This window comes from Hyperolius riggenbachi, chromosome 2 (genome assembly GCF_040937935.1).
Source record: "Hyperolius riggenbachi isolate aHypRig1 chromosome 2, aHypRig1.pri, whole genome shotgun sequence".
NCBI lineage: Eukaryota > Metazoa > Chordata > Amphibia > Anura > Hyperoliidae > Hyperolius > Hyperolius riggenbachi.
The window spans coordinates 338,644,164-338,667,002 of record NC_090647.1 but is presented as its reverse complement, the minus strand read 5'-3'; the positions used below and the strand labels follow the sequence as shown (position 1 = coordinate 338,667,002).

The window sequence follows — 22,839 nt, the reverse complement described above, 5'->3', positions numbered from 1 at the left end:
TTATATTCCGCTTTAAGTGGTTAAATGAAATCCTTGAAATAAATACTGATGAGATCAAAGCTGTGGTACAAAAGAGGAACAATGCTCATCTTTATTAAAAAACAAAACAACAGTTAATGTTTCCCACCAGGCAACACTACTGATGGGCCACTTATTCCTATGGAGTACCACCCAACATTACTGCCTATCCCAACCACATGTCACTATCACTGTTCCCCAACAGCCATTTCCCATCTATGACACCCATCCTGTTCTCTGACTTCAGCGCACAATGGACTGAATATTATAAATGAGCACAACCTAAAAAATACAAATATCATACAGAGTGGTCAATACAGTATACTGCTGCATTTGTAGATTATCAGAGTTGCTGCAGTGAAGAGACAATCTGAAAAAAAAAATTCAGCTGCCATCCATTATCATTCATTCTTATGACAATTCCTTTTTTTGTCGGACTCAAAGCGCTTGCGAGGCAGCCACAAGAGCGCACCGAGTAGGCAGTAGCAGTGTTAGGGAGTCTTGCCCAAAGAACACACATGCATTTTGTGGCACGATAATGCCAATAAGTGTGAACAGGATTGCCATAAAGGTAAGTGGCAGGATGGATTCCCATAACAACCAAAAAATAAATAAATGGCTTGGAGTGTGGAATGCACGGATTATCATGGTTTAACGCACTATTACAGTTAACCCTTAGCATGAAAATTTCATAAGCGAGTTAGTGAAAGACCTACGGCCAATTTCAGATTACTCTTTGTGGTTTAAGCCAGCCATTCACTATACAATCAGCATTGCAACTGATATTAGCTGCCATTCCCGATCATGTAATGTCGTTCGCGAATTGATCTTGGTGCTGGTTTACATGGGTCCCCTTGCTGTATTAAGTTAGCTGAGTTCTAACGGGAAAGGCAGCAATTTTTTAGGAGTCTTTTTCTGGACAGGAGCTGAGTTATAGTATTCCATAAATGCACCTCTTATAACAGTCTGGGGACTACTACACAGAATGACTGTCATATTGCCTGGAATAACACTCTAAGGTGATAGAGTTTGGAGGTTAGGGTTCCTGAGAAGTAAATTTAGCTCTGGTCATCCATAAAAACTATTTTGAGAGTGCAGAAATGATTGGGTCCATCACTATACCTTATTTACAAAACATGCATACATATTGACTATGCAGTTCACCATGAAGAACCCAGCAGGAAAAGTGATCAGCATAGGGTAGGGATGCAATAAACCAAAATGAGACATTCAAAAAAAGACAGACATAGGGCTCCTTTCCATGAAAAAAGGTGATGGAGATACAATAAAGTCTAATAAAAAAAAAAAGTGGTTAAAAAAAAAAAAAATACTCAAAGTAGCAGATATACCTGACACAATGTTTACTATGCGGTAAGGAATGCCCAACGTTTGGTAAAATTCTTCTGCAGTTTGTATCATCTCTTCAAACATTTCCCAAGACTTGTTATCATGAGGAGAGGCGTAAACAAACTGTTCAATCTAAAAGAAAAAACATGAAAATCACATAGTACAATGTAATACAAATACTGAAGAAGAAAAAAAAAGAAGAAAAAAAAAAAACACACAGCAAGTGAAATTTTACATAATCCTCAGTCTGTGGACTATTGTTGGATCTAGGAAAGCAAAAGCTTTACTAGATATTGCAGCATTAGCTACAGTAACGCTAAGGAAAAAGCCTAAAGTGGTCATACACATTCATTTTCTCATTCAACTCCTTGCAGTAATCTACCTGCTGGGAATCAATTCCCCAAAATGTCAGATCGACACATTTTTAATTGATAAAAATAAATAAATAAAAAGAAAGACTACTTTACTTACGGTAAAGTCTTTTCCAGTAGTCATGAGGACAGCACCCCTGGATGAGACTTGTCTCCCTCCCCACTGTGGACAGGAAACGGTTAAAAGAAGAATTTGCATAAGCAATAGGCAGCCACATAAGATACTACACCTGCCACAGTACCTCAGTTAATAAAAAGATGACACAGACATTTAATGATGCTTACACAAATTTATTTCTCTTTCCTACCCAAATAAGGGCGGGTTGCAGGGGTGCTGTCCTCATGACTACTGGAAAAGACTTTACCGTAAGTAAAGTGGTCTTTCCCAGAACATCATTTCGGACAGCACCCCTGGATGAGACGATATACAAGAGTTAAAACCTTAGGGTGGGACCACAGCTTGCAAAAAAACTTTTCTTCTGAAGGATAAACATGCAGAGGCAGATACATTAAGGCAATAGTGCTTTACAAACATATTGTGACTTGACCAGGTCGCAGCTCTGCAGATCTGATCTATAGAGGCCCCTGCTCTCTCTGCCCAAGAAGTCGAAATTCCTCTTGTGGAATGAGCCATGATAGAATGTAATTGCTTCCCCTGTGTCTGATATGCTGATGAAATAGCCCAAAAAAAATTATAATCTGTGTAGGATTTAATTAAGGAAAATTTCTCCCAATTAATGATCCAACCTAGATCTTGTAGTAAGACTATTGCCGTAACAATCTGATCTCTTACCGAATCGGGAGATGTCCACCAAAACAGTAAATCATCAAGGTAACCCAAAATGTTAACTTTTCTCTGTCTAAGTGTAGCCAGAACCGCAGACATTACCTTCATAAACAACCCTGGAGCTGAGGATAATCCGAAGGGCAAAGCATTAAACTGATACAATCTTACCTCTTCCTCCATCTGGATGGCAAACCTTAAGTATTATTGAGAAGACAGATGTATCGGTAATTGAAGATACGCATCTTTTCAGTCTAGAAAGGCTAGGACATCGTCCTTCTGTAAGAGATGAATAATAGATCAAATCCATCCTGAATTTTCTGTATTTTACCTTCTGGTTTAGACTCTTTAAATTTAGTATGAACCGATAATTTCCCTGTAGCTCCTTTACTAGAAAAACACAGGGCAATAGAATCCCTGTCCTCTGACATTTCGGTACTTCTCGAATTACCCTTTTTTTCTAAACAGGGAAAGGACTTCCGATTGTAGGGCTGAAAACTTTATTTGGTCCTGCAAGCGGGGAGTAATGCAAAAGTTCTGAAAAGGAGGCTGGCTGAACTCTATTCTGTATCCCTCCAAAAAAAACACCTTAAGGGTTCTTTCCCACTAAGACGTTGCGTTAGATGCGACGCTAAGGCCACATAACGTGCCCCCAACGCAACGCATGTGAGCTTTGAAGTTGGACGCTATTTAGAGCCACGTTATGCGTCGCTTGATGCGTCTGTGATGCGTTCTTTTTGACGCATACTATCGGACGAAAACGGCGCATGCGGCAAAAGACTGTGGAGAGCACTCGATCGGATAAACTCCGCATCACGTGGTACTGCCAGCCAATAAGCGGCCGCTCCAGGAAGTTAACACTGCAGTGCATATTAATTAGTCATGTGGAAGTTAACACTGCAGTGCATATTAATTAGTCATGTGGCTGGCCACAACAGCGGACTCTCCCCTCCCAGTGTTCTCCCCAGAATTTTTTTCCAGCCCTGTGGCATGAAATAGTAGCCGGGTGGCATGAAAAAGCAGCCGGGTGGGACGAGATGAAAATGCAGGGCAACTCTGCTTACAGCATAGGAGGAGGTGAGGAGCTGAGCCGATGACAGCCGGGTGGTCACCAAATCTAGCCGGGTGGAGCACCCGGCTAAAAGAGCCTGGGGAGAACACTGCCTCCTCTCCTGCAAGAAAAAACAAAAACACACATTATTGAGCATATGCAAACAGTCTAATGCGGCTAAAACCGTGTATAACGCACAGAATGATGCACTTTCTTTAAACGTCCAGCGTTACACTAACACAACCTGGACACTGTGAACAGCCCATTGATTTTTCATTACTGTGAGCTGGGCTGCGTTACAAGCTGCTCTAACGTGTGCCTGTAACGTCCCACTGTGAAAGAAGCCTAAATAACCAATATTTTGTGCACTGTAGTTGCCATGTTTTGAAATTTGCAATTCTCCATCTCACTGGAATACTAGCGTCATTGCTTATCTGACTTCTTGGTAAAAGTGAAGTAGGACTTAGGCTTCTGTGACTTGTAGGGAGCCCATCTCCTGCCCTTAGAGGACTAGGGATCTGACTCATTCTTAGAAGAGGGACGAAAGGACCGTTTACTTTGAAAAGGTCCTTTCTTAAAGGAATACTATCAATACCCAAGTGTTCTAAAATGACAATGTACAACTAATGTCTAAGTTGCTGTGTAAACATTTTCCTACCTTTCATGTTAAATATCAGAGGCAAAAGCTGTAATTTATTGAGGGTAGGATTAGCTATATTGGGACAAATCAATTGCAGAAGGGGTGTCTGCTTCAATGCACAGCCAGAGTTGCATATCGGACTACAGAAAGCAAATATCAAACAAACTCTGAAAGCAAAAAACAGTATGAAAAGCTGTGACAATTAGTTACATTTCCTCTGCTCTCTACAGACATTTCAGTCCGAAACACAGGACACAGAAGCTGCAGCTGTTCTCTTTGTCACACACAGAGTTACACAGAGTTAACTGATCAAGTGTGAGGGGAATTTCCCCTCTCCTCATGGCTCAGAGTCAGTTTTGTCAGTAAAGTTTGAAAGTATTCTGATAACAGTAAACAAAGAGGTTGCTACTAAAATGTATGTGTATGTGAATCGATAGTATTCCTTTAACAGGAATACTTTTTTTTTTTTTTTAATGTGTGTGTCTGCCGTTCTGTCTAGAGGGTCGTCTAACTGACTCAAACAGCAGACCCCCTTCACAAGGTACACCACATAACTTGATTTTGAAGAATTGTCTTTATTCCAAGTTTTTACCCATACACCTCTTCTGGCTGAATTAACTAATGCCGTAGTTCTGGCCGTAAGTTTAACCGTATCATCTGAAGCGTACACTAGATAATTGGAAGCATTCCAAACTTTAGGGAAATCATTCAAAATTTCCCAGAAATCCTCAAAAAAGTAGGTCAGTTTTGTTTGATACCCTTGAAAAATATGGATCTAATTTAGGCGGGGTTCCCCAAAACCCTGATCTTCAGGAGAAATATAACATTTAGATAATGATCTGGGCCAAAAATCCCTTTTCCTAGATTATCCCACTCCTTAATCCTAATCTTAAGAGTAGTATGGACTGGAATAAGCCGAGAATGAGGATCCGCCAAACTCTCATACATTTGATCCAAAGGTGTCAAAGATTTCTGCTCAGACTTAATACCCATTGTCTCATGCATAGCCATTAGTAAGTCTTTCATTAATTCAGGAAAAAACATTTCGGTTAGGGCTCATTTCCACTATGAAATGCGATCGCAACCACATTTGCGACCCCAATCGCACTTCAATTTCCACTATGCGATTGTGCTACTATACTTATAGTACAGCTCAATCGCATACAACGCAGGAGGATGACTATTGTGCTTTGTCCAAATCGCATCGCAATCAGATTGCACTAATGGAAATTGCTGCTGCAGTTTCCATTAGTTTAACGAACCTCGCGATCAGAATCAAATCGTAACTCGCAGGGTAGTGAAAAAAAGGCCCTTATAATCTTCCTCCTAGTTTGATACATTTTCTCTGTGCAGAGAGAGTTACTATAAAGGAGGCAGCCCCAGCATTCCTTTACATGTGCATTTTTGTTTAAATTGCCTCTCCTTGCCCTGAATCGGTCTAGTTCTTCTAAACAATCTATTTAATTGCTGCAGCTTAGAAGAACTTCAAGAATGTTACACATACAGGCTTTCTGATGTGAAATTTATCTGAAAACAGGTACCCAAGGGGTTAAAAATACAGCCTGGGTATTCTGGGATGCAGTTTGTTCTGCTCTCACTGCAGCTGCCTGGGAGGTCTGTCTCTCCATTAGCTTGCCTGTTATTGCTGGCTTATCGCCTTCTCTAAACAGCCAGGGTTTCTCTGCTCTAATTTTTATGAATTAACCTTCAGTGACATGTGTTGTGATAATCTCCGCACAAGGCGGTAATTTCCCGCACCTGCTCAGGAATTATAGATTTTCATGTGGACACAGGTTTTATGAATGCCCACTTTGCTAAATGGTGGGTAAAGTCAGCTGTTTTGAGCATTACCGCATGCGGGAATGCTCTATGAATAGAGGCCTATGTCTCTTGAAAGCAGGAGGCATAGTTGGAGGTGCAGACAACATAGGAGATGATGGATTAGCTATAACAGGCAGATAAGCCATAGCAGTACTAGTCCCAGGCCTATCTGAAGCAGCTGAGGCGGTAGAAGCGATAGCAGAATCTTTAATTTCCTATTGCTGTGGACCTTCTCTGTACAATACTGGCACAATTTCCATTCAGAGTTGCCAATCCATGCTGACTGGACTGAGTAGAAGATTTTTCAGACTTTTCAACCTTCTCAGTCTTATGTCTTTTAGGGTATAAAACATAATAAACGATAGCCAGCCATTAGACAAATCCCTCTATACATAACATACATCCAGCCAAGCAGAAGAAACATAACCACATCTACTTGCCAGAGAGGGATTCTGGGCAGATTCAGCAGATTGTGCAGGAGCTGACCCAGAGGCGTCCTCCATGATCCCAGCCACAAACCAGAGTGCATCATGGACTCTACAAACTTATACCTGTGCTGCTGATTTGATGCAGCTGATCTAATTATGCATGCGGCCCCTGCCGGCTAAGCATATGCTTAATCAGCTTCTTACCTTAAGGAATCAGCTGTATGCTGATTCCTAATCACCGCCGCGGTCCCTGCCGCCCGGCTCAGACTTCCGATCACGCGGGACGCCAGCACGTGACTACCTTCGGTTCAACCGGAAGTGAACTCTCTCCAATGCACGCACCTGCGCGCATAAAGTTGCTGCCTCCAATAGAGAAGCCTCCTCCACGCTGCAGGGCTCCGACTGTTCACTGAACAGCGCTGCTTGGAGCCCTGGAAAACGCTGCCCCTGCCGCCTGACATGGATGGCACTCCTGGAGACCTCTCCCATGCATCCCGTCCGGGACAGGAAACTAAACTGAGGTACTGTGGCAGGTGTAGTATCTTATATGTGGCTGCCTATTGCTTATGCAAATTCTTCTTTTAACAGTTTCCTGTCCACAGTGGGGAGGGAGACTAGTCTCATCCAGGGGTGCTGTCCGAAATGACGTTCTGGGAAAGAAAAGTCGAAAGCAGCGATCTACACGGATAGAAACTTTAAAACAATCGGGGGCGGGGCAAGATCATTTGGCAGATTGATGGCCTACAGCTTTGCAATGCATCAAACGGTGCAACTCTGCAATTCAATGCATTTCCAATGGATTCCCTGCTGGAATCTATTAGAAATTGATGTGCAGTGTATTGGAAGAATCGATTCATTCTGAATCTATTCTTTTCAGAAAGGAATCGATTGTTTTGGAACATAAGGTGGAAGATCTATAAAGGTGGCCATGCATCTCTCGACTTGGCAGCAGATCGACAATCCAATTCGATAATTACCGGTATTATTGTATCAAATGAAAATTTGTGCCACCAAAAGCATGCCCGATCGCGCAGTGGTAACAGCAAGCGATTTCAGGACAAGTGGTGAATGCGCGTGACATCACACGCACCATGTGCTATACACTGGTGGCGTGTATACCGCTAATGGAGGACCATGGGATTGCGAAGCGTGTGATGGGAGACACAGGACAGGTAATTATAAATGCACACACTGGGGGCACATTTATACACTAGGAGGGCAGCGCCGAGGCGGCGGACTCGGACGATTCCCAAGAGATTTCATGCTGAAATTGAGCAGGAATCGGCCTGCGGTGTATGGGCAGGTGACAGATCTCCCCCAAATTAGATTCGATAACAGAGAGCTTTGTCTCTTGGTTGAATCTGCCCATTATCGCTAGATGTATGGCTTACTTTAGGGTATAGCCAGCAAAGGCTTTTCTGTTTTTTAATAAAAACGAACATTGTATGAAACATGTTTGCAATGCACAAAGACTTCTTGTGCCAATGGGGTTGATGCACGAAGCTGTGGTAATATTGATGTGTGCAGACTGTGCACAGCAATATTCCCATTACTACAGGCAGCAGTGTACCGCTTACACTATTAATGCGACCTGCAGCTACTAACACCTCAGCAATGCTCGTGGGTCGAGTACTGTGCGTTGCGCTTATAACGTTACTCATGGTACACTGCTGCCGGTAGTAATTGTAATATTGCAATGCGCTGTCTGCACACAGCAATATTACTGCAGCTTTGTGCATCAACCCAGATGTCAGATGCTTCTTGGTGGACCTGTACAGTAGTCTGAGTTGTTCAAACTTCCCCCTCTGTCCCATCATCCGGCTGAGGTAGTCAGGGAGGAACTGGAAGGGAGCTTCAAAGCTGGCCTGCCCACCCATTCTGTGCTGTTGCTCAAAGATTAACTCTTTGTGGCTAGCACTGCAACTACAGCTCAAAAGAGTTATCAGATCCTGTATGAATTCCCTACTAGTTAGTTATTGTGAAACCAAGCATTTATCTTTGCCACACTATCCCCACCGTCTTTATAAATAGGTGAGATAGGAACTAAGAGAAATGGCTTTTTATTGTAAGCAGGGCAAAGGTACATTTGAATTTAAGCACATTGGGAAGGTACAGTATATAAAGTGATATGTGCTTTATTACACCCTCAGCAGATTGGACCACATTTGTAGCTGCAGTGCTTGCCAGAGAAGTAGGCTCATATGCAATTACCTTATTTCCTGACTTTTCTCCTAGGGGACATTTTCACAACTTAAATTAAATGCCTTTTAACCACTTAATGACAAGCTGTCTTATAAAAATCGTCCTGCTAGAGCCTCTTAATGGCTCCAGGACATTTTTATAAGCCAGACAGTGCTGCTGCCGCTGTGCGCGTGCGTTCCCATGCACGTGAAAATTGTAGGGAAAAAAAAAAACCAAAGAAAAAAAAAATACACCTTTATTTCCAAATACTATATTGTCACCATACTTTGTACTAGGGACATAATTCAAATCTTGTGATAACCAGAACAAATAGGCAGATAAAATGTGTGGGTTTTATGCACAGTAGCAGTGTTTATATTGAAACTATAGGGGATGAAATTGGAGAAAGTGTATTTTTTCATTTCTTGTTTTTCCCCTTAAAAATGCATAGAAAATAAAGTAATTACTGAAAACAAATATCAACCCCAAAAAACCCAACTGGTGGACAAAAAACAAGATAAAGATCATTTCATTGTGATTAGTAGTGATTAAGCTATTGGCAAATGGAAGGGATGAGCACTGAAAGGTGAAAATCACTCCTGTCCGTTAGGGTAAAAACGCCTTTGGGGTGAGGTGGTTACTACCAGCAAGCAAGAAAATAGTCTAAATAATTTCAATAGTACTTTTTCACCTTTTTTGTGCTTTTTCAATTGCAGAGGGCTGATAAAATGATTTTAAAGAGAGGATGAAACATTATCTCCTAGGAGAAAACTCAGGAGAAAAGGTTAATTGCATATGTTGTATGCACTTACTCAACCTCGTAGTGGAATCCTAACTACTGCGATTCAGCAGTGACATCACCCAAAGGAAACACAATCAACAATTAATGGTGTCATCACTCTGTAGGTAAAGTTAAAATTTGCCAGCTTTTATTAGTACAAAAGGTGATAAGCTAAACACATAAAACCATTTAAAATAAGCGGAGCGCTCCTTACATACACACAAATTGCCCATCCACAACTCTCACTCTCCCACACATTGGTACCGGTACCACACAATCCGGATGAATGCAAGTGAGGGGGGAGAGGAACAATGTTGAGGCAATCTGTCCGCAGGTAGTCTAAGCAAATGTAGCCTTTTTTATGTACTGAGAGGAGACCGTTGTGGCAGCAATAAACCACACGTATTCAACTTCACCTGTATCTCTGCAGGACTCACTGACACTAGTGATCTTACCACCCAGACTTCAGCGATATTCACAGCTCCACGCAAACGATCCTGAGTCTCTACCCTCCAAGTGGGGAGACTCGCTGATCCAGTAAGTCGTGCACGCTGGGTCCACCAACGTTTAATCACTGGCTGGCAAAGACTTGGAGCGATCCACAGTTTGCACGCGATGTAGCCCCGCCTACCTACGCGTTGCGCCCGCCCTATGCGAGCTTTTATGGGGTGTGCGTGGCAGGGGCTGGATCACCTTGCTATTTATGTGCGTTCCAGGCTGGTTAAACGGAAGTGGGTGTATCAACATCACTTTGTCCTTCTCCTACTTCCTTTTCATAGCGTCCTTGGTAACGAAGTGTAACATCTCCAGGCTGCAATAAGTCATTTAATAGAGGCTTCCAATTTATAATAAAGGTACATCAATCAAAGACTGGGACAATTTGTAATCCCCTGTTTGTAAAGCTGACTGTATCTTAACATAGAAATGGGCTGTAATCCAATTCACTGTTCAAGCCTAGCGGTTCCAATGAGTTCAGAACTTCGATCCACCGGCTTTCTTTTTGGAGGAGTACCTTCTCTTTATCTCCCCCCCCCCCTTCCTTTTCCCGGTAATTTATATATACCTCTGAACTTTAGTCCCATCGGGTCTCCCCCATGGGCTTCCCAAAAGTGTTTCGTAACCAAACTGCAATATTCTCCATTTTTCTGTCTCCCTGTCCTAATGTCACTTAGGTGCTCCCCAATACGCTTTTTCAGAAGTCTCATAGTCATGCCCACATAGATCTTCCGACAGGGACAGGTAAGCGGATATACTGTCCATTCAGATTTGCAGTTTATGAAGCTGCGTATCTCCCATTCCTTTTCTCCAGTATGCCCGCATGTGGATGTCTCAAAAACTTGTCAACTCAACAGGAGACAAGGAATGGGAGGTACGCAGCTTATTGCTTTTATTGGTTTATTGCTGCCATAACGGCATACATTTGAAATCGGCGCCGGTAGACTTGGGTGTAGGACACAGCCAGTATATGGCTGATCCTGCTTCTGCACAAGTTCGGGCCGTGTTAATTACTGTTCCCCCTCCAGGCCGCCAAGGATAGTGGGGGAATGATAAAATTCGGCTTCCAGCAATTGCTGGAGGCCGAATTATTGTGTTTTTTAAGCAACTTCAGCTCAGTCTTCTGACGAAGTCGACGTTACTATTCCTGGAAATAGTGGCAAAATCAACCTAACACCCTGGACTGACTTCAAAAGTATTAGTGAGGAAGAGATCTGAGACATCCTCCGTCGCCTCCGCCAGACAACCTGCGACCTGGACCCTGGACCAACTAAACATATGCTGAAATGCCCTGACCTGCTTGGTCCAGCATTTCACAAAATAGTAAATTGCTCTCTGCAAGCAGGGAGGTTTCCTACCTCTCTAAAAGAAGGAATCATCAAGCCCCTTCTTAAAAAACCTTCCATGGATCCAGATGCTATGAGCAGCTACAGACCTGTCTCCAACCTCCCCTTCTTAGGTAAAGTGATTGAAAAGGCTGTCTATCGGCAACTTGAAACCAGGCCGTCAGTAAACAACATCCTGGACCCTCTACAATCTGGCTTTAAGAAACACCACAGCTGTGAAACAGCCCTCATCCAAGTCTGCAACGACCTGCTCATGGCAAGGGACAGAGGGGAATGCTCCATCCTAATCCTGATGGATCTTTCAGCGGCTTTTGATACAGTTGACCATGAAATCCTGCTTAACAGACTGCAGGAGTACTGTGGCATCAGTGGCTCAGTCCTCCAGTGGTTCAGATCATTCCTGACTGACAGAACACAGAGAGTATCCCTAGGTCCTATAATGTCCAAACCTGCACCTCTACAATTCGGAGTGCCACAAGGATCAATCCTATCCCCTCTGCTGTTTGCAAACTACATGTTGCCACTCGGTACACTTATCCTACGTCATGGCCTGACGTACCACTGCTACGTCAATGACACACAGCTATACCTGTCCTTCAAACCTGGTGGAACAGACCCAGTGTTCTCCTCAAAAAAATTTTCCAGCCGGGTGGCATGAAATAGTAGCCGGTTGGCATGAAAAAGTAGCCGGGTGGGGCAAGATGAAAATGCAGGGCAACTCTGCTTACAGCATAGAAGGAGGTGAAGAGGTGAGCCGATGACAGCCAGGTGGTCACCAAATCTAGCCGGGTGGAGCACCCGGCTAAAAGAGCCTGGGGAGAACACTGAGACCCTACCCCAAAAATAAACTCTTGCTTAGCTGAGCTACAGGCATGGATGAATGATAACTGGTTGAAACTGAATGCTGACAAAACTGAGGTCCTGTTTGTCCAAAGCCAACACTCGCCATCAAAACAGCTCTATCCTAAAGCAACACCAATCAGGATTGGGAATTCAGACATAAACAGCTCCAACCTTGTGCGCAGCCTTGGAGTACTAATCAATGGGGAATTGAGTTTCAGAAACCAAATTTCATCTGTAGTTAAATCTTCCTTCTTTCATCTGAAGAACATTGCAAAGATTAAACATCTGATTCCCCCAGAGGATCTTCCAACCCTAGTCCACGCCTTCATCACATCACGGCTGGACTACTGCAATGCCCTTTATGCTGGCCTCCCCAAAAAGGACCTGCGTCGCCTGAAATTAGTGCAGAATGCTGCTGCCAGATTGCTAACAAACCAGCCTCGCCACTGTCACATTACACCGATCCTTCGTTCACTGCACTGGCTACCAGTTGAATGGAGAATACTCTTCAAGATTGGACTGCTGACATTCAAATCCCTGCACAATCTGGGCCCTGGATACATGAAGGACCTGTTGAAGCTGCACCACACCTCTCACCACCTCAGATCAGCAAGTTCTATAAACTTGGTCACTCCCAGAGTGCATCTCAAAAAATCTGGAGATAGAGCCTTCTGTCATGCTGCCCCTACTCTTTGGAACTCCCCAGGGGCGTAGCTAGGGGGGGGTCGGGGTAGGACACGTGCCCCCGGGCGCTAGGTCCCCAAGGGCGCCCAGCTGAGCTGCAGGGTTTTTTTTTTGGGAGGGGAGCAGCGCAGAGAAGACGGAGAGCTGTGAGCAGCGGTGGAGAAGGGGGGTCATCTCCCCCCCCTTCCCTCACCTTAGTGCTCTCCCTCCCTCACTCTCCCCTCCACAACTAATGTCCGGGTGGCTGGTGCAGCGGGCGGGACTTACCTCCGTCTCGCTCCAGCGCCGGAAGTTCGGGTCCTGCAGCCGCTGCTCTGGTCTGGACCAGACCAGAGTAGCGGCAAATCCATCCCGCGCTGCGACGAGACGCAGGTAAGTTCCGCCCGCCGCTGCCAGCCACCCGGACATTAGTTGTGGAGGGGACAGCGAGGGAGGTAGAGCCCCCTAAGGTGAGGGAAGGGGGGGAGACGTCCGCCCTTCACCAATGTCCCCATAGCTCTCCCTCCACTGCGCTTCTCCCCTCCTGCTGGGTGGACACCTGGCTACCTAATCTGGGGACATATACCCCTGCTTACATATACTGGGACATATACAGCTGCCTACATATACTGGCCACATATACCCCTGACTACATATACTGGGCACATATACGCCTGCCTACATATACTGGGACATATACCCACTGACTACATATACTGGGACATATACACGTGCCTACATATACTGGGACATATACCCCTGCCTACATATACTGGGACATATACCTCTGCCTACATATACTGGGACACATACCCCCGCCTACATATACTTGGCACATATGCACCTGGCTACATATACTGGGCACATATACTCCTGGCTACATATACTGGGCATATATACCCCTGGCTATATATACTGGGCACATATACCCCTGGCTATATATACTGGGCACATATACCCCTGACTATATATACTGGGCACATATACCCCTGACTATATATACTGGGCACATATTATACCCCTGGCTACATATACTGGGCACATATAACCCTGACTACACATACTGGGCACATATACCCCTGGCTACATATACTGGGCACATATACACCTGGCTACATATACTGGGCACATATACCCCTGGCTACCTGTTCTGTGGACATCTCTACCCCTGGCTACCTGTTCTGGGGACATCTATACCACTGGCCACCTATTCTGGGGACATCTATACTGCTGGCCACCTATTCTGGGGACACCTATAGACCTGGGGCTACCTATTTTTGGGGAACCACTGCTGTCGGATTGAGTGTATTTTGGGGACCTGCTGCCAGGTGAGAGGTGTCTACCATATTAAGGGGGCATTCTGCCTATTTATGTGAAATGCTGTCTATTTATGTACCCCATGACTGCTGAATTTGTCTTGTTGGGGGCCTCATGGTTACTGAATTTGTCTTGTTGGGGGCCTCATGATTTGTTTGGGGCCTCAAGATCGCTGAATTTGTCTTGTTGGGGGCCTCATGATTGCTGAATTTGTCTTGTTGGGGGCCTCATGATTGCTAAATTTGTCTTGTTGGGGGCCCCATGATTGCTGAGTTGGTCATGTTGGGGGCCTCATGATTGCTGAATTTGTCTTGATGGGGGGGGGGGGCTCATGATTGCTGAATTTGTCTTGGAGCATGCTGGAAGGTACATACTGAGGGAGGGTGGGTGAGCGTGAACCTGCTAACTTCCTGTACATTTGGCTCCACCCATAACCACACCCACATTTCTATGTGACCACGCCCCTTTTTGGCGCTGCGCGCGTCGCAGCCTTCACCTTAGGGGGCGCATTAATAGTATTTGTCCCTGGGCGCTGAAAACCCTAGCTACGCCTCTGGAACTCCCTGCCACACCCAGTGAAGACAGCACCATCCCTGGAGCTATTCAAATCCAGACTGAAAAGCCACCTGTTTAGCCTGGCATTTCTAGACTTATAAAATTCTTCCTCTGTACCACGATGGTCGGAGCCATGCTTATGCGCTTTGAGTCCCATGGGAGAAAAGCGCTTTACAAATGTTATTTGTTGTTGTACTCACTGAGAGCCGCTGTGGATGAGATTCCCTTTATGGTGTATGGTGGCGCCGGCTGCGCCCAAATCTCGCAGCGCTGAAAGGCACTGCTCCGCCATAACGGTCTCCTCTCAGTACATACAAACGGCTACATTTGCTTAGACTACCTGCGGACAGATTGCCTCAACATTGTCCCCCCCCCCCCCCACTTGCATTAATCCGGATTGTGGGGTACTGGTACCAATGTGTGGGTGAGAGTGAGTTGTGGATGGGCAATTTTTGTGTATATACGGAGCGCTCCGCTTATTTTTAATGGTTTTATGTGTTTAGCGTATCACCTTTTGTACTAATAAAAGTTGGCAAATTTTCACTTTACCTACTGAGTGACGACACCATTAATTGTTGATTGAAGCAACTCGCAATCACCATATTTTGTGCAGGCCACTGACTTCTCCAAAAGGAATTTTGCCTGGAATGGCTAAATGAAATATGAAAATTGTGCGAGTGTTAAGGTGGCCACTAACTGTCCAGTTTCTACAGAAAAATCGTTAGAGCGATCAGAAATTCTGATCGGATTGGTTGTAATCTCCATTGAAGGGCACAATCGATTACAAAAATTGGGTTTTCTTAAAAAACTAAATTTGGATTTTCTTGTTGTTTGTGATGGACAGAAGCAAAGATTGGTTTTTCTTCCGATCAGAATTACCTGATCACTCAAACGATTTCTCGCTAAAAAATGGATCGTTAGTGGCCACCTTTATAGTCCTACACAAAGCCACTTACTGTAGTTTGTTGTATCCTTAAGTCCTAAAAGGTTTAGTTACCTTTTCGAACTGGTGCACTCTGAAGATCCCTCGTGTGTCCCTTCCATGGGAACCAACTTCCTGGCGGAAGCAAGTGGATAATCCTGCATAGCGTATAGGCAAGTCTTCAGGCTTTAACCATTCATCACGATGTAAAGCAGCAATGGGTTGTTCTGATGTTGCAATCAGATATTTTTCATCAATAGAGTTATCATCAGACTTTTCACTGCCCTTTCCAATTACCTATAAAGACAAAACCACAACAGCCAACATCAGTGCTTTGAAAGACTGAAAAGTTCAAAAATAATGAAGCGGCACAAAAGTGACATCACGTGTCGCAGCGGGGCGAGTAGGGAGGGCAACGCTCTTGGACAGCCTCCCCCACTCCGCCAGGCTAATCACTAGCCGATACGACACGGAGCATTGGGGCCACTGTACACATGCTAGATTCTTTGTAGAGAATGGTAGAGAGGCTTTAAACGCTACTGTAGGCAACAGATCAGCATGACAGCCTGACAACCTGCTTTTTTCTTTTATTTAAATAGAGAATTAAGATGTGGCTCCATATTCTACTAAACTGACGGTCAAAAGTTGCCCATAAAAACTAATTGATGGCCACCAGATTCGACCATCCCCACACACTATACACAGATTCTCTGTTGAGCCGCCTCCATGGAAAACTAAATTCAAAATTGCTGAAACCTGAATTATCTAAATAAAAGAAAAAAAAAAGTTTGAGTTCCCTGGGGCTTCTACCAGCCCTCTGCTGCCGCCCTGTGTCCACGCCGGTCCTAAACGATCCTCCGGTCCCCCGCTGTAGCTCACCTTCCCTTTTGCAGGTCGATGTCCACTGCATCCTCATTCATGCTTCCTGTCACCAGAAGCATCCTGCGCAGGACGCTCCCAAGAGATGGGAGCGCGAACGAGGACGCGCGGCCACGTCACAGTGGCCAGCGACAGGCTCAGTTGCCGAAAGCGAGCCGCAGCAGGGGAACCAGAGGATCATTGAGGATCCATGAGGACACTTAACATGCAGTGGCAGTAAAAGATCCCTTTCTGATCAGATTTTGAACAGAGCGGGATCTGATGGTCATCTATAAGTGTATGGTCAACTTTACCCGGGCCTTCCTTCAGCCACCTTTAGGCCATGTGCTCCCTCGTCGTCCTCCTGGGATGTGCCAATCCTTCACTGACCAATCCGGTCTCCTCCTCCAGTCACCCCAGTCCGCGTACTGTGCGTGCAGTGACAGGAGCCTTCTGCGCAGTAGTGCTGCGCAGGTGCAGAATTCTCCCAGCGGCAACAAGAGTGCAATAAGGGTGTGTGCGTGGCCAGGATTTCTCAGCACAGTAGGACTGGCGGCGACAGGAGGAAAAGACCGAGCCAGCCAGTGGATCAGAGTATCCCAGGAGGGTGGCGAGGGAGACCATGGCCTACGGGGGCTGAAGGCAGCCCCAGTAAGTTTAAATGCGTGTATTTTTTTTTTGTCTCAGGATTCCTTTAATCATTGTAGGAATGGACAATGAGATGCAAGTAGTACAGAGTTGATGTGGGATTATACAAATTTTGCACGTAAATATATGCAGCTTGAAAATGAACCAATGGAATCCCACCTTAGCAGAACTCAACAGGTCCATTTTCAATCTTCATAAATTTGCATACAAAATATACATAACCCTGCATCAACAGAATGATTTGCATCTCATTAGTCATTCCTAGTTTGTAGACATTTAAAGCAAAAGTTCAATCGATGCCATGTACAATAATGCACTGTGTGGTCAATCAAAAGTCTGGTAATTGGGTGGGATGTTCAGGATGCTCCATACTGTCAGTCACAATACTGGTATCTGGGGCTGATTTATCAAGACTAGTATAATGAAAATAGGAGCAAAAAGGGGAGAACCAATCAGAATCCATGTTACAATTGACATTTAAAATCTGTTGATAAACTGCACCACTTTGCATCATATTTACCTTACACTCTCCAAGGGGAGATGCTGATAAACTCAAAAAGGAATCACCTTTTGTGCAATGCACCAACCACAAATTTGAATACATATATTATGATTTGTTATTTACATAGCGCCAACACCCTCCAAAAGGCTGTACATAGTACAAAACAAATACTGTATTGGGGAACAGATATACATGAGAAGTTAAAGACACAGTACGATCATGACAGCCAGTAATACAAGTACAAATACATATAGTTAATGTGGTTTGAGATATCAGTAAAATTGGTACACATTCATATGGTAAATTACATCAAAATAAGAAACAGGAGGAGGTCCCTGCCTTTGTGTGCTTACAATCTAGAGGGTAGTGGGGTGAAAACAATAGGGAAGGAGACACAGGGGTTAGTGTATGAGACAGTAAACCTCCAATGCTACCTATAGCAATTTATAGGCTTGTCTGAAAAAGGTGTGTTTTTAGAGTACATCTGAAGGTTTCCAGGCTCGGAGCATAATGGAAAGGCTGTGGGAGAGAGTTCCAAAGGAGAAGGATGCCCGTGAGAAGTCCTAAATACGAGAGTGAGAGGAGGTGACCAAGCTAGAGGACCAAAGGGTCTCCTGGTAGGAGTGGAGATTCCGGGCGGGGAGGTACCTGTAGATTAATGAGAAAATGTATGGAGGTGACAGCTTGTGTAGATCTTTGCATAACATGAGAAGTTTAAAGTGGATCCTTTGGGTAATTGGTAACCAATGGAGATATTGGCAGAGAGGGGCTGACTCAGAAGAGTGGGAGAAGAGGTGGAGGAGATGAGAAGCAGAGTTTAGTGGGGACTAGAGAGGAGCCAGTCTGCTTTTTGGTACACGAGAGTAGGGTGTTACAGTATGTTTTTGGAAAGGTTTTTGAGATGGAAGCAACAGGAGGTAGTTAATGTTTTAATATGTAGTCTAAATGAGAGCTCAGAGTCCAGAATTGCCCTCAAACAGTAAGCTTTAGGAGTTGAGGTTATTGGGGTGTTTTATACATTGATGGTGACTATAGGAGGTGGAACAGAGAGCAAAGGTGGAAATATCACAATCTCCGTTTTGCTCTTGATAATTTTAAAGAGACTAACAAAGTTTTCAGCCTTATTTCTTCTATCCTATAAGTTCCTATACCTGTTCTAACGTGGTCTGTCTTACTGCAGCCTTTCCTAGTTGCACAGTGGCTGTATTATCTCTGTTATATAATCTAATCTTCTTTCCTCTGACGGTTTTGTCGGGCTCAGGCAGGAATGTGCTGCCATATTTATTTCCAGTTGAACAATATCAGGTGCCTGGCTGTCCTGCTGATCCTCTGCCTCTAATACTTTTTCCTATAGACCCTGAACAAGCATGCAGCTGATCAGAGGTTTGACATTTTCAGGTCTGACAACATTGTTTTTGGTGTTATTCAGACACTACTGCAGGCAAATAGATCAGCAGGGCTGCCAGGCAAGTGGTACTGCTAAAAAAGGAAACAAATATGTCAGCCTAAATATACAGATCATTTCAGTTGGCCTTTAAAGCGGAATGAAACCCAGCATTTCTTCTTTGCTCTAAAATATTTACAGCATATTATATACCACCACCATTTTTTTTTTACTAGAACAACATTCAATTAGTTAAACACAGAAGTTACAAGCTCAGTGCAGAGAAAGCTGGACGCATCCAAACTGGAAATAATGTTATCTTGTGTTTAATTAATTGTATCAAGTGAGGAATGTGACACATTCTCTGACTGTGCAGACTCTCCTGAACACAGACAGACACTCAGAAAGCATTACTGCCTTCAATACAAGATGAATAAAACCAGTTATGTATAAAATGCAAAGGCAGCTCTCACAGAAAAAAAAATGTACTTTGGGAACTTGTAATTTCTAAATGAATAATAATACTTATGCACAAAAGCAAATATGATAACTGTATGGGATATAAAAAAGTAATAAAACATGTTTTTATTGAATATTATGTCAGGGTTTTATACCGCTTTAAGGAAACAGGATGACGTAAATGTAGATGCAGCAGATAGACAGTCGGGGACTGGTAATTAGGGGTTGTAGGGTCCAAGGAGAGTTTTAAAATTAGTGGTGTATGACTGCTTGTTTAAATGAGGAAGGGAAATGGCAGTAAAGATGCAAAGGTTAAAAAGCATTGTTGAAGCAGGAAGGAGGGAGGAGATCAGAGTGAACAGGATCCAGAGCACAGGTAGTGAGGTGTGCTTTACAGAGTAGTGAAGAAAGACTGTTCAGTTAAAGTGGACCTCAACTCTTGCACAGGGCAGAAGGAAAACAGACATGCGCCATGTATGTATTTAGAGAGCTTAGCCTGTCTAATTCCCCTTCATTTGTGACTAGTACCACTGTAATCCGATCTCTCAGCTGGTCAGCTCAGGAATCTCCTCTGCCACTGCAGAGCAGCTAATTTGTAAAAACAAGATGTTAACAATATGCCTGCTTCCATGTCAGCAGGAAGTAGAGACACTGCAGATTTATATCAGCTGTATGTTTTTATTTTTTTAAAAAAAGTTATGCTGTCGCGTATCTTTTAGAGCAGAGAGGAAGTTCTGCCAATCATGAACAATAAAATATCTCAAGAGGATACAACACAATTATCAGTGTAAGCGGTCGTGGTGGGATAAAGGCAGGAACATACCTTATACAGCTCCTCATCAAACTGGCTCAACTGAGCTACTTCTTGCATGACTTCTTTCCTCATGAAAAAGGGTGTGTAAATGGGAGTATAACCTTTCCCTGCTAAAGTCTGAAGTGCACACTGAATGATAGCTTGTTCCAAAAACACAAGTGGACCCTGCAAAATACAAAAAGCAATACGGATTTAATGTCTAACCCAACTCCAGATCCAAGTTTCCAACACACTTCTAAATAGGATTTTTTTTTTAAAGTAGGTTTGTGGATAACTTTCTGTACTGGAAACAATGAGACTCTTGGTTTGGTGCAAGGTTCACAGTGGTCACTTGTATAATGCATGCACATAATGAGTGTGAACTGTAATGGAAACTGGACTTAGACTTTATTACAAAGCCTGTAAGTAGCGAGTTAGGATAACGCAATCAGTTACACTGTGGTATTGTGAACAGGCCCCACAGAATTGTATGGGCAGTGAGCTGACATGCAAAATTACTCTGCAACACAGCCGAGCACTGTAAACTAGGCCCAAGGCGTTGCTGTTCTGACAGACTTGTGCTCATAAATTTTTTTTATGAACACTTTCAAAAGACCTTATGGAAGAATTCCACTTCCCCAATGTATATGGTTATTTGGACGGGGCACTCAAGTAGGGATAGCCTAGAAGATGCAAACAATTCTTAGTACATGCAGATCGAATACAGTTTGCAAACAGACTAGTGGAATTAAGAAGCTGCGGGATTTGATTGGGCCATTTTCAAGCTGCATAAGTATGATCATAAAATCTGCATAAACTTAAACCTTATCCATCCCTACAGTTGTGTCCAAATAACAGCACAGCACACAGAGTGCACTTGAAAGTATGACACAAGTGTATCCAACAACTACTGAATGGCTGCTTTCCACAACTTAAAATTTTTTTAAAAGTTCTAAAATAAAACATTGCATGCATCACGTGGTCATAAAAATGTATGAATTAACTGGTGTTTTTAGTTTCAAATTTGTTTTGTCAAGAGACAATTTTAAAGTCAAAATACAGCAATGAGTTGTCCCAAATGGGACAGAACATATATCAAAACTTGCATAACATAACAAATCAGTACAGCATTAACAAAAAATAGCTATGATATTCTAGATCAGAAGACATCAGTATGGTACATTGTATGGTCACTTGGTGAGGAAACACAGATCACTGTAGTATAGATGCATTACAAGCCATCAGAAAAAGCGTATATCACGTGGAAAGAACACAGGGATGAAGGCACACATTCTCTGAGTAAGAAAGGCAAGGCGGGCCGGGTTTTAGTGAAGATATTCATAGTGTCATTACTCGTTAACAATGGCTAGAATCCTCTCAGAGATCACGATGTCCATAATGATGGTTTTCGTAAGATCTATAGAAAAGATGGGTTGCTGCCACTGCCTAGCTGTATGTAACCTGGCAGCCTTGGTGATATTTTATAAAATTGGTACCATGGCGCCCCAGTCAAGTATGGAGAGTAAAGTCGCAGCTGTGTAGGGATGAATCCTCACATGTAAATAGTCAATGTACTGATAGTGTTTCACAGCGCAAGTATACTCTTCTTTACTGTATATCTCTCCACTGAGTGCACACAGGTGGTGAAGTGGAGAGAAATACAGTAAAGAAGAGTATACTTGCGCTGCGAAACACTATCAGCCTTGGTGATATGTTGTACAAGCCTGCATGCAAGAAATTTCCAATACTGGCGTCTTTGATGCAACTCACCCCTCTAAGCCATGCATGTGCGGTCTTTCGTTGCCTTGCCCCCTTGCAGACCAGTGCTGTGGCACTTCCGTGGCACTCTGTTTAATGGCAATTTGCAAGTGGGCAGGGCTTCGCAGCAGAAGCCAGCGCATACGGGGCTCGGAGGGCGAGTTACATCAAAAAGCAGGTAAAGGCATACGTTTTTATGACAGCATGATACATGCAATGTGGAGTTTTGACTTTAGTCACTTTCATAAGATTTCTAAATGCACAAGGCCACAATATGCTGCTAGAGTAGTTATTTAACTATACTTGCACAACACAAGGAAGGGAAGAAACTATTAGATCATCACCATATATAAAAAAATAAAAATGAAAAATAAATTATCTGTTCTCCCCATATTACTTCACCTTTTCCAAACAATCTACTGACAGTGTTCTTGTACACAAGACTCCACATCATACCTTGAGAAAATAGCCTCTGCTGCCAGCAACCACAGCACCCTTGTCGCCTTCAAAGCCGTCCACCATGACCACAAGATCCACATGAGAGTATTTCTTGGAAGTTTCACAGTCGCCCCATGTGCGCTCCACCTTGTTGTCATTATCCTAGAAGCAGCAAATAAGACAGAAAATCAACATTGAGTTGTATTTGTAACCCATAGTTGCAGCAGAAATTAAGTACACTTAAAGGAGTACTTTAGCCCTTTTCAGTAAGAAAAAGTACTTAATACACGATACTTTTAATTCTACATACCCATTCCTGCACCGCTCCTGGTCCTCCGGTGCCCGGTAATTATTTGTCTTAGAAGTCGGAATTTTTTTTGGGAGGAGGCAGTGAGTTACAAGTTGATCCTCCCTGATTCCACACCTTTGTGCCCAT

General features: G+C 43.7%; 1 protein-coding gene across 1 annotated transcript in view; it reads right to left on the bottom strand.

Moving 5' to 3' along the window:
* SARS1 (seryl-tRNA synthetase 1) overlaps positions 1–22,839 on the bottom strand; it is a 48,535-nt gene that overhangs the window by 11,161 nt on the left and 14,535 nt on the right. Inside the window, exons 5-8 of the mRNA XM_068269430.1 lie at positions 22,422–22,565; positions 20,238–20,393; positions 15,639–15,860; positions 1,368–1,497 (exon numbers count right to left, since the gene is read on the bottom strand). Coding sequence (XP_068125531.1) covers positions 1,368–1,497; positions 15,639–15,860; positions 20,238–20,393; positions 22,422–22,565 — 652 coding nt within the window. The remainder of the gene's footprint in view (positions 1–1,367; positions 1,498–15,638; positions 15,861–20,237; positions 20,394–22,421; positions 22,566–22,839) is intronic.